Raw genomic sequence first — 12,139 nt, 5'->3', positions numbered from 1 at the left:
AAGCAAGACCAACACTACCCTATAGTTTGCATACTTCCATATTGAAGTCATATGATGCTAACCATGCATTTCACGTAAACAGCAAACATATGTACCCTCGTTTATATTGTCCGATTGTCCAAATTAAAAGTGTCGGATGAACTTGTAACAATCATGTTCCATGCATAATGAAAGAGTACTCCCTTCCTCTTAATTTAACTAAGCGCACTAAAACTGCTCTTTCGACCAATTACGATTCGCCTTGCCTACTTGCCAAAACAAATGAGTTAATGCGCAATTAGATTCAAATCGGATTCATGCCCGGCGGAAGAGGATGCTCTATCTGCTCTCGTTCTGTGCTTCTTTAAGCACAAAGAAGAAGACTATCTCACCCGAACAAAAGAGAAAGCGCCTAAAATCTCTATTTCTGCTAATATTTTATTCCTATATTTAGTATGTTGTATGAATGGACTACTACTATTATCCCCGATTTTTTTTACAGAAATAAAGGTTATTAGTAAGTATGAATACTATCATACACATTCTTGAAACTTATAGATGTCATTGTTGTGCATAAAAAATTTCGACGACAATGGCATGTAAAATCAAACAATAGTATTATTATTACTAAAAAGTTAAAAGAGGTGTGTCATCAATTCATCATTATACGAAGACGTGTGACGATGGCCTGAAAAATTGCACAACACAAAACACATGCATTAGTATACAATTATAAGATCAAATATAGATGTAAGACTATTAAGTTTTTGTTTTTGTATTTGGTTTCCAAAAATAATCTTATATACAAAGTAATAAACAAAGGAGATTAGTAAGAGATCGACCGTCTCTCTCTTAAGAATTTGTGAAACTAATATATACCATCATCATACTTTGCTCGGTAACCTATAGCGTTGGCCATAAACACATAAACCTGCCAAAAAAAACACAACTATTAATATTAATATAATACAGTAATATGTACATCAATGAATCTGAATTTAAAATAACATCATCAATCATAAATATAATCCTCTAAATATAAAATAGAGAAAAGTAATAATAAAATTCTCTAATGATCAAGAAAGCAGACAGTTGAAATTTTTGGTGCAGAGAATACAATGCGTGAATGGTGATGGTATGGAATTTATATATACTCTCAATATATGCTAAAGATGAATGGGTTTGAGTCCTATTCAAATACGTTGCCTATATATTATTATTATCTTAATACTTCTTATTATATTTTATATATTTATTTTTATTATCTAGAATTTTTGAGTGTTTTAAAATTATTGGGAACTACCACGTGTTCTGAAAAAAGCTTCTTTTATATATATACATTGATTAAAATTTTTGAAAACGATAATGGAGGGTACATTGCGGTTGAATCAAACCTAAAGAGTACCATTTTTATAAACTTGAAGTTCGGTATCACGTGCAAAATGAGAAAATTAAGAGGAACGGTAATTTTTTTAAAAAAAAAAAGAAAAAAGGAATTCTGAAAAACCTAAGCACACCATAGAAAATCCTTCCTAAATTTTAATCTTTTCTTTAAAAAAACGCCATAATTATATCAATTTTCTCACTAGTAGGTTTCTTGATAGACGATCTTAAAAAAATAAAAAAAATAAAAAAAATAAAAAAAATCTCACATTGATCGCGCCCGATGCACTCCCTGCTGAACGACTGTATCCGACATTGGTAACTTATTAAGATTTCTCAAACAATTTACTCTTGTTTTTCTTAATTCTGATTTCATTCTAGTTAATTTGTTTGATTTGTGGTAATTTAATTTTAGACTTAATTTTTCTAATGATAGTGTTCCTCTAAATTTATGTTATTATATTCTTGTTTAATTGGTCATGTTCGATTGGTTTTGTGTAAGATTGTATGCATGCAATATATACGAGTAGTCGAGTACAATAATACTTACATAATACGTAGTAATTGTTACTCCTTGTTACTCCCTCCGTCACGGTCATTTGTCATACCTATTCTATTTTTGGGTATATTAGTCGATTGTTTACCTTTCGATTTTAAGAATGCCTTTGATGGACAATTTAATCCTCCACACCCCCAATTTGGTCGACTTGTCATCTAATAATTGACCTCGTCGTCTTTCCTTGGTCTCTGTGCCAAGAATAAAGGTAAACAAATGACCGGGACTGAAAAAATATGTTTGTTACTCCGTATTAAAAGAGTTAATTAACTTGCATGTTGAACGGTTTATTTGAGTTTTTTTGTGTCATGCTATGGCTCTGTCATTTCAGTTTAATGAAGTCTTGACAATCCCATTAGAGATGCAAGGTTTATCTCAAGTTAAGTCATGATCTTTTAGATTTAATTTCCGTTCAATTCACGTTCTATAGATAAGGTTAAGTTTGCCTTAGTTCGGATTCTATCAGTCATGTTTATCATACCGTCTGAATCTGTAATCTGAAAACTCCTCACATATCATACCGTTAGTGAACCACGTAAATCCGTGCGTTGCTTTCTATATTGTTCTTTATTTGTCTTTCTTACTTCTGTTATAACAACATAAGTTGGGTAGTAGTTAGATTCAATTTGGTTAAGGTTTTATAAAATTAAGTTCGGTTCAGTTAAGATAGTTTATATTCAAAAGAACGGGGCTTTCATCTTATAGTTAAAAGGATAACTAAGTTCAAGTGCAGATGGAAGAATCATTCCTTCGAATTGAGAGGATGTTGTTCTTGTTATTGTTATTGTTATGAGTAAGAATTGCAGTGGTGGATCTAGGGGACTAGCTAGACAACCTAAATTTTGAAAGTTTTAGTTAAAATTTTAGATTTTTTACATTTACGTTATGTCACAACTCGTTTGTACCTCTGCTCCCATCTAAATGAAAACCTCAGGCATATTTTTGTTTGGTAAAAATCTTGTTTGCGCAACGTTTTTCTGGTTCTAAATCATTTTAATGATAAAGTTCTCTAAGGTTAAACTGACTTCTTTCGAATTTTCAGCTCAAATGGCTTCTTCCGAGTCCCTAGAAACAAACAACAACTTGATCACCATTATGCCTGCGATTGTGACTGATAAGATTCTAAAATACTTGCCTTTTACCATAGCGGCAAAGACAAGTATACTCTCAAGAACATGGAGGCATATTTGGCTATCCTGTCCGTATCTTACATTTGATGAAACTTTCTGGACAGGGTTCCGCAAAGCAGATTCAACAACTGATTGGCAAAAAGAAAGTCGCATAATCAGCAACATACTCTTACACCACAATGGACGTATACAGAGTTTTTATCTTGTGCTCAAGCCGGGTAATGCTGATCTACAAGTCGATAAAAATGCGAGTCTAAGCCCATGGCTTTCTCTACTCTCAAGAACCTATACTAAAAAGATTGCTCTAGATAATTGGGCTCGAAAATGGTCTGATCTTGTGATCCTCCCTTCTTACATTTTCCATTGTACCGACTTGATGAAGCTTAAACTTCAGTGCTTTGTTTTAATTACTCCTCCATTTGACTTTAAGGGCTTTCCTCATCTAAAGCGCCTTGAGCTGCTCTGCCTTAAATTTAACAATGACATTGACATGCTTTGGAGTATCATTGCGAAGTGTCCTTGCCTCGTATTTTTGAGGCTTGAGGATTGTCTTGGCATGGATATTCTTGATGTTGATGGCCACGACTTGAAAAGCTGATTATCCGAGGTAAATTTGATTCTCTTTGTCTCAAAAAGGCGGCTCGTCTTACTGATGTGTTACTATGTTCAACTAAATCGGAGATGAAAGGCATTCAAACAGTTGTTGCCACCATCAACAGTCTTGCTAGTTCATATAATTTGCAGAGCCTTGAGATTGGAGGTAACTTGCCTAAGGTAAATGACCTAAATGTCGTAGCTAATCAGCTAATATTCACTCGTAGAAAAACTTACTATGGCCATCAGCTAACCTTCTTAATACTTGTTACGCAAGTTCTTGGCTGTAGGCGGGATAAACAGATCGCTTCCTGTAGCATTTAACCGTGTACATAGATTATGTCTAGCAAATCTGGAGTTAACTGATTCTGATGTATTTCGCTTCACTCATGGCATGCTTCAAAGCTGCCCCGTCATCAAGGATCTTGAAATTTCGGTGAGTAACATCTATTAATAACCAACTTGTAATTAATCTACTTAATTCACAGTAGCCATGTCTTCACCATTCGTTATATTTGCAGGTGCAAGTGAGTGAATCTGAGCTAGATCTCGAAAATCATCCAAATCTATTGACCGCTTTGGTGAAGATTATCAGGCCCAGCGATGCTGTTGAGCACAGTAATGTCCACCAGTGTAACCACCACTATGACTATGAGTTGCGAAAGCTTCAGAAGGTGAAAATTACGGGTATTACAGGATCAAGTGCGGAGCTAAAGTTTATCGAGTATGTTCTTGCTAACTCAACAGTGCTCGAGATAATGTTATTCAAGTGTGAAAAACTTGATGCTGTTTCCGAGCTTAAGGTATTAAAACAGCTGATTAGATTTCCAAAAGCATCAACAAAGGCACAATTTGTTTATTTGGAGTAAAGATTGTCTAAATCATTGAATGGCACGGTTGGTTACAGACTTACAGTTGCTCTCTTTTCATTGACTCAGCAACTCCATTGCATCGACTGCAAGTATGATTGTTCATAGAGTTGATCTCTCTAATACGTACGTATACGTCTTTAAGCTCGGTCAAATTGTACTCATTTAGATAGATGGGACAATTTTTTTTGCCAGTCCCAAGGTATTGTGTTGTTGTCCTATATATCTATCTGACTTGTTTTATGTTTTTGGGTGATTTCCTTACGTAATGCTATGAGATAAATTAATTCTCATCATATGACTACTTGAAATATAATTCCCACCATATAGTTGAAGTAAGGTTGGATAATCGAAAGCAAAGGAATGGAAAGAACAATAAAATTGAAATTTTCTTAAATATTGTCTTATAAACAAAATTATTCCCTATATTTTGCTACTATAATTTTTAATTACAATTATGATAAAAAAAAATTTAAAATGTATTTTTTTATGTGTATTAATATTACTTAAAAATATACTCGCACTTTTTTCTTAGCTTTATTTATATGTGTGTTCGAAATGGTCGGATTAAAATTTAATATCGAAGCAAGTACAAGTCTGAGTTATGATTCATCTTTTTTTTTTTTTTGCAATAAGTCATACATCAAGTGTTAATGTAAAAAATAAAAAATAAATTGCCTTATTGTATTAAAAACCCCAAAAAAAAAAGTTAACTATTGCAAAAAGAAAATGATGAAAAGATACATTCCGAGCACACAAAATAAGTCTATGAAAAAGTTGTTTTTAAATTAATATTAATATACTCAAATAAAAAATAAAATATTTTATATTTTTTTATCATAATTCTAATTTAAATTTTATTACTATATATATTATATGTCAAATAATTATAATATATACCTAAATATGTCTTCTTAAAGTTAAAAAAATAAATATAAAAATAAAAGTAGCAATATGTAGGGAATAATTTTCTTACAAGACAATACCTCTAGAAAATCCAAGTATAATGTTCTTTCCAATCCTTTTACATTGGGTTATCCAAACCTAGCTTAATTATATGGTGGGAATTATTTTTCAAGTAACCATATAGTGAGAATTATTTTATCTCAGAACATTATGTACGAAAATCACCCGTTTTATTTGGGTATGTGTTGCTTTTTTATTCATCGTTTTTCATTTGAATAACACCTCTCATAGAATGAAATTGGAGTTGCGAGGATCTCAATCTTATTAACAAGTTAGGCAAAAAAATTCTATTAACATGGATAATGGCTAAATGTATATTATTATCTAATATTTATGTGTACATGTCGTATTATCTATCTAATGTATATATACAAAACATATAATGAGATTGCAATGAAATTTGTAGTAGAGTACTACTTGTATATATTTAACTCATTTTATCATTTATACAAAAATTTGAAATTTAGGATTTTTGACAAATTGATATAGATGATACTAAGACTAACATTTATTAAACTTCATAACTATGTTACTATAAAAAAAAATATAATTTCAGATCCTATAGATATGAACTGGATCTTGATCTTATAAGATTCTATCCATTGTCATCCCAACCTCTGATATACTTTTAAGGTACGTACTTGTTCACATACGGATTTTCCACTTTCACATACGACTTTTACCATACTACCCTTGTCATTTTTTTCATCATTCACCCAATTGATATTTTTCTTCTCCTTTCTTTCATCTCCCTTCACCACCTCCGTTCACCAACTCCGACCAGCCACTAACTCCGCTTGTTGACGGATTATATAATTTAAAAAAAGAAACTAAATAATATATAAAAAAAAAAGAAAAAGAAAAATCAAAACAAAATAACAACACGTTACAACTTACATGCATATCCGACGTCGACAACCTCCATCACCACCTGACCTCCATTCACAACCCATTTTCCAGCCAACAACCTCCAGCCGGCAACCCCGATGCCGACAACCCCGACGTCGACAACCCCCTTACCCACCATCGATAACCGGTCTGATTTGACAACCTCAAACCTCCGTTCAACTCCCCGTCCCTATCTGGCAACCACAAACCCGACGCCGACCACCCCCACAAACCCAGCGACGACCACCCCCTTAACAATCACACACACCAATATTAATTTCAGTAAAAATTAAACTTAACATTGTCAATAAAACGTATTAATTATCACTAATAAACAACATTACTTCACTAATTGGAGAATTATAATCTATTGTTTAAGTTTTAAAGTAATTAGATTCAATATTAGAGAAAGATGGTCGTTTTGATTTTACAAAAGGGTAGGATACAAAAACTTTATGAAAAAATATATGTGAATGAGTAAAATACGTATGTAAAAAAGTAATTCCGTACTTTAATTATCTTATCTATATTAATACAAAAGACAATACTCAATCCTCAGCGGGCCATGTCATTAATGCAACCTCTTTTTTTTTTTTTTTTGAAATTCATGTTATGGTGGGATCCGTTAGTGTGCAATGTATTTATTTCTTCAGATTTCCGTCTTTTCAAACATGCGATAAATTCCGTCTTGCAACAAATTCTATGAAATAATATTATGAAAAAATTCTATGAATTAATATTATGAAATGATTTTATACATTCCGTGTAAATAAAATTAATAACATATACGCAGAATGAATTACAAATGGAAGTTAATAAAATTGAATTACATAATTTTTAAAACAAAATTAAATAATAATAAAATTACATATTTACGAGAAGGAATGACATTACATTATGGAAATGAATTACATAATGAATTACGGAATGATTGAAATTAACAACATATAATCGAAATGAATTACATAATTAATAATAAAATTACATAATTACGAGAATAAATTACATTACACTACGGAAATGAATTACATATATTTGGAACGAAAACAATAAATTTATGAAATTAATTATTATAAATAAAGTACAATAATCTATAAAAAACAAGCACTTAATTTTAAAAAAAACACTTACTTATCAAAATACAACTATAACAATTTTGCTCATTAGTGAGAGACCTGAAATTAAGATAAACAGAACGGTCAGTATTATCTGTATAAAAATTATAAACAAGTTGGAAACGTTGATTACTTTTCATGTGGTTGTATCATTTATATCATTTTCAGATCAAAAGGTTGTATTTGTTTGAAAATAGCAAAAAGGTTCAAATCAAGAGATGAGCATACTTATCTTTGTGATAGTAGTATAGAAATAAGCTACATAATTCATTATCTGCATAAAATATTAAGAAAATAAAAAAATAAGAAAAACATATGAGGTTCGGGTCGGGTCAGACCCAAAATTGCAAATATGGTAAGATTAGAATGTTAAAAGAATACATCTACGTATTTGTAAAATAAAAACACCATTTGTGATAATTAAAATCGTCAAAAAAAATCACAAAATTTCGTATAAATTAAATTAACAAAAGGAACCAATTTAAATATTAAAAAAATATCACAAAACATCAGTGCATGTAGAAAAAAAATACTAAAATTGTTTTACATGTTTAAAAAAGGGTGAAAATTAATTTGTGTACCTTCTTCTACTTGATCTATATTTTTTGCGCACTCCATTTGTTCACCTTCATCGATTTTTACCAATTTGAGGGCGTCAATTAGATCTGAGTTCATTAATTATAATATCGATATTTTGAGATTTGTTGAGAATGTGATGAGAATATGTTGAAATTGATTGAAAGGGAGAGAATGAGACAGGTTGAGTGAGGATTAGATAGATGAGTGATTGTGATTGGGTTTGTAAGCAAGTGACAGAGCTAGGGAGAGAAGGAAATGAGATGGGTGAAGATGATGGAGGCGGAAAGATAGGCTTGAGTGAGGATGAGGGTGATGACTCTGATGAGTGAGTCGATTATATGACCATGTGATTAGGGATTTTTTAGGGATTGTATGAGTCGATTTCGTGGATCTGCCTTTTTTTTAAAATTAGCATGTTCGACCATTTACCAAATTCAGGCCATATATAAGACTTGGGCCCTTGGACCATATTAGCGTATTCGGTGTATTAATAATATAGGCAACATTACCATAATATCAGACGCATGCATAAAATACTATGAAATTAAGGTAAAATAAATATTACTCCACATATAAAATTTTAAATTTCTATGAAATTATCAAAATTAATAAAGCAACATTACCATAATATAAAACTGATGAGATGCTTAAATTTTATCATAACTTATAACCATTCAAGTTGTTCTGAAGAGGATGATTTGAAGTCAAAATGCTAATTCAAGAGCATTTGTGTGTAACTATGAAGAGACGATTGGGCAATTAAAGAGCATTGTTGGGGGCAGAACTCAGAAGAGCTAGGTTTTGTAGCTATTAAATGGGTTGCTCTATAATGCTAAGTTTAAGGGGTAATGAACAGAATTTGTTATTGGGTCATTCTTTACAATATGCATTGAACCCACCAGTATTATAGAGATTACGAGTATTTTTGACGGGTAAGCAGCAAGCATATAAGAACACAAATATTAGGGATATATGTCATATGGGTTGGTCTATACTTGGATCTCGAGTCCGATCATACAAGTCAATTCGTATACGGGTTGGGTTACACATATAACGGGACCGATCAAGGACTTGATAGGTGTAAGAAATGGTAGATGAACATTTATGTTACCAATTTTAAAATGGGATTTTTTATTTAATATTTTTATATGAGACATATCTCTCTTAATTATACGGAGTAATTTATTATATAAAATAAAATCTTATAATTTTCAGAAATATCTTCTCAGAATAATAAGAAATACTAAATACATACCCGTGCAATATCTGTTTATTTGCCCAATTGATACATAATAAGAAATATTCATTAATAAAACATTCATACCGACCTAAATACATACCCGTGCAATTTTGCACGGGTTTAAAACTAGTGGTCTTTTAATACTAAAAAAAATCCTTCCATCTCATCTATGAACTAGTCAAACTTTTATTAACCTAACATCCAACAAGCCTGTAATAATGGGGTAAGATTGCATAGATATTGCTAGACCATGTTTATCAGTTGTTTATACACCCCTACTTAGACCTAGTTTTTACATTAAAATACTAATATATATTTTTTTAACCTACTTACAAGACCTAGTTTTTGATTTCGTTATTTTATCAATAGTTCTTGCACACCTGCCTAACCCTAGTTCCTGCATTAAAATAATATTTTCTTCTCTTTAACCTGGTTACAAGCCAAACTCATTTGTTTTTGTTGTTCTATCGCCGCTATACCTTGACCTGTTTAGCCCTATATTTCTCCTTATTTCCGTATTTCTCAAAGCTTCAATTATTGGAGTACATTACAGCTCGTTTGGTTCATATAGGTGTTGAATTCCTGTGGTAATGTGCAACTCACTTGAATCCAACTCCCACATACAATTCACACGAATTGATAAAAACGTGTTTGGTTGCCTTGGAGGAGTTTTTTTCCTATTAATTAAACTCCCGTGTATTATTTGGCTGAACTATGTCAATTCACCCGATTTTAATGTCGAATTACCAATGTGCCCCACCTAATATTTCCAATGATCAAGGAGGGGGAGGGTAATTAAACACTCCCACCCCACCCCACCCACCACCCCCCACACACACACGCACATCATGTAGCAGTTGTAAACTCCTCCATTTTACAAGAAAAATGGTAACCAAACAAGCTTTAAAAAACATAATTCATGGGATTATGAAATTCTCATGAATTAGCAGAGTAACCAAACGAGACCTAAGTTTTAATTTTAACCCAAGGTTTTATGTAAACTTAAGTTTAAATAGTTTGTTATTATTATATTTTTTTTATATAAAAGGTAAATTATTGATTAAATAAATAAATTGCATCTAAAATATATTAAATATGGTCTCTTGTCGAAGAGAATAAAAAACTAGGAATATTAGTATACTTTATAATTTTTTTTAATTTTTTTTTTAAATTTAAGCAATTCTTATACCATACACCTGGGTGTATGGTACTTCCTAGTTCCTACCCTCAATATTAAAAAAATAACAAACCCCCACTGCTTAGCAGTTATCACTTTCCTTACTCTTTCTTCTTGTTATCTCAAACCACGTCTTCCATATTTACCAAAAAAACCATTTATAAAATTTAATTTCATCCACCATATTATTTTGTAATCTTGATTTATATTTTAATTAATTAAATCCAACTTATCAGGCAAGTGTGGAAATTACATCAAACCCTAAAAGTTGTATAATAGTGTAAATTAAATAGAATTTTAATGTTTTCTCTCATTATCCATGGTTAAATTCGTGGTTTCAAGTGTGATATTCATCATATGATGCTATCATATTCACTTACAATTTAGTGAATATGATAATTTTGTTTGATGAATATGTGTTATTGAATTTGATATTCGTCATAAATCACTATTATATTCATTTGATTTTAGTGAATATGATAATATAATCTGATGAATATGTGTTGTGAAATATGGTATTCACTATATGATACTATTATATTCGTTTTAAGTTTAGTGAATATGATAATGTAATTTGATGAATATGTAATATGTAGTGTGATATTCACCATATGGTACTATTATATTCAATTCGAGTTTAATGAATATGGTAGTGTAATTTGATGAACATGTGCTATGTTAAGTTTTAGTGTTCATGATATGACACTATTATATTAACTTTGAGTTTAGTAAATATAACGGTCTGATTTGATACTTATGAACTATAAATTTGATAAAATTTGAATACAAATAAATGAAAACTATGAATTTAATATGGTTTTAAAAAGATAAATTGAGTAAGTTAGAAAAAAAAAAAAAATATTGTGAAAGATGTAGTGGGTAGTTTATTTTTCTTTTTTCCTATGAATATCATGAGTGTATGAGGTATCTTGCTCCCTACTCTCGGGAGTTGGGAGTAGGATATAATTTACCCGTTTGCATGGATATAGTCAATAAAAGAAAACTAGTTTTGGAGCCCGTGAAAATCACGGGATCGTTAATAATTTATTGTTTTAATCAGCTTAAAGATTATGGACTATGAATGATTATCTCCCAACAAATATTTAGGCGTTATTTTAAGTTCTCTTTATTGATTGAATGAATTAGAGTGTTTAGACCGACAAAATTAAATCTCAAAGGTGTTTAAGGTAGACAAGTAGAGATATTGTGATAACACAAGAGATGATAATCGTAGACAAAAATATGGCAATGAAATTCATCATTTAAGAAAAAAGTGATATGCTAAATTAGTAGAATGTATTAATTATTAATAGGTATAAAGATGAGATGAAACTATAAAGATTATTACATTTACATTCTTTTGTCACATTAAAATTTGTCATTTTAGGTACCATTTAATTAAATTGTATAAATTTATTTATAGATGAGTGAATGAAATCAGTGCCATGTAACTATAAATTGATAATCCACGTCACATTAAAATTTTCATGTTACATTTAATTAAATTTGTCATTTTAAGTACCCCTTTAATTAGATTGTATAGATTTTAGAGGGGTTTTAGGGCCGCCGCATGAAACTTCATAGTGAAAAGTGTTGCATATTCAACTAATAAAAAGTTGCTTAAGGTAATATTTTTAAATTATGTGAGTATGCATCATCCTCC

General features: G+C 30.8%; 2 protein-coding genes across 2 annotated transcripts; both read left to right on the top strand.

Moving 5' to 3' along the window:
* Positions 1-2,965: 2,965 nt before the first annotated feature.
* On the top strand, positions 2,966-3,646 carry LOC141649931 (F-box/LRR-repeat protein 13-like). Its single transcript, XM_074458597.1, has one exon. It carries the CDS (start codon positions 2,966-2,968, stop codon positions 3,644-3,646), a length of 681 nt encoding a protein of 226 aa, XP_074314698.1.
* Positions 2,979-4,804, top strand: LOC141646443 (F-box/FBD/LRR-repeat protein At1g13570-like). The gene is made up of 3 exons (XM_074454330.1): positions 2,979-3,822; positions 3,920-4,078; positions 4,164-4,804. The coding sequence occupies exons 1-3, from the start codon at positions 3,730-3,732 to the stop codon at positions 4,509-4,511; spliced, it is 600 nt and encodes a 199-aa protein (XP_074310431.1). The 5' UTR covers positions 2,979-3,729; the 3' UTR covers positions 4,512-4,804.
* The last annotated feature ends 7,335 nt before the right edge of the window (positions 4,805-12,139 follow it).

Source organism: Silene latifolia, chromosome 3, assembly GCF_048544455.1.
Source record: "Silene latifolia isolate original U9 population chromosome 3, ASM4854445v1, whole genome shotgun sequence".
NCBI lineage: Eukaryota > Viridiplantae > Streptophyta > Magnoliopsida > Caryophyllales > Caryophyllaceae > Silene > Silene latifolia.
Note: the sequence above shows the minus strand (reverse complement) of the source record. Positions and strands in the feature narration are given on the sequence as shown.

Bases quoted from the DNA above. Each gene is read 5' to 3' on its own strand.
- LOC141649931 (XM_074458597.1), top strand. From the start codon at position 2,966: ATGGCTTCTTCCGAGTCCCTAGAAACAAACAACAACTTGATCACCATT.
- LOC141646443 (XM_074454330.1), top strand. From the start codon at position 3,730: ATGAAAGGCATTCAAACAGTTGTTGCCACCATCAACAGTCTTGCTAGT. The intron at 3,823-3,919 runs GTAAATGACCTA...TTGTTACGCAAG, and splicing joins TTGGAGGTAACTTGCCTAAG to TTCTTGGCTGTAGGCGGGAT. The intron at 4,079-4,163 runs GTGAGTAACATC...TTATATTTGCAG, and splicing joins TCAAGGATCTTGAAATTTCG to GTGCAAGTGAGTGAATCTGA.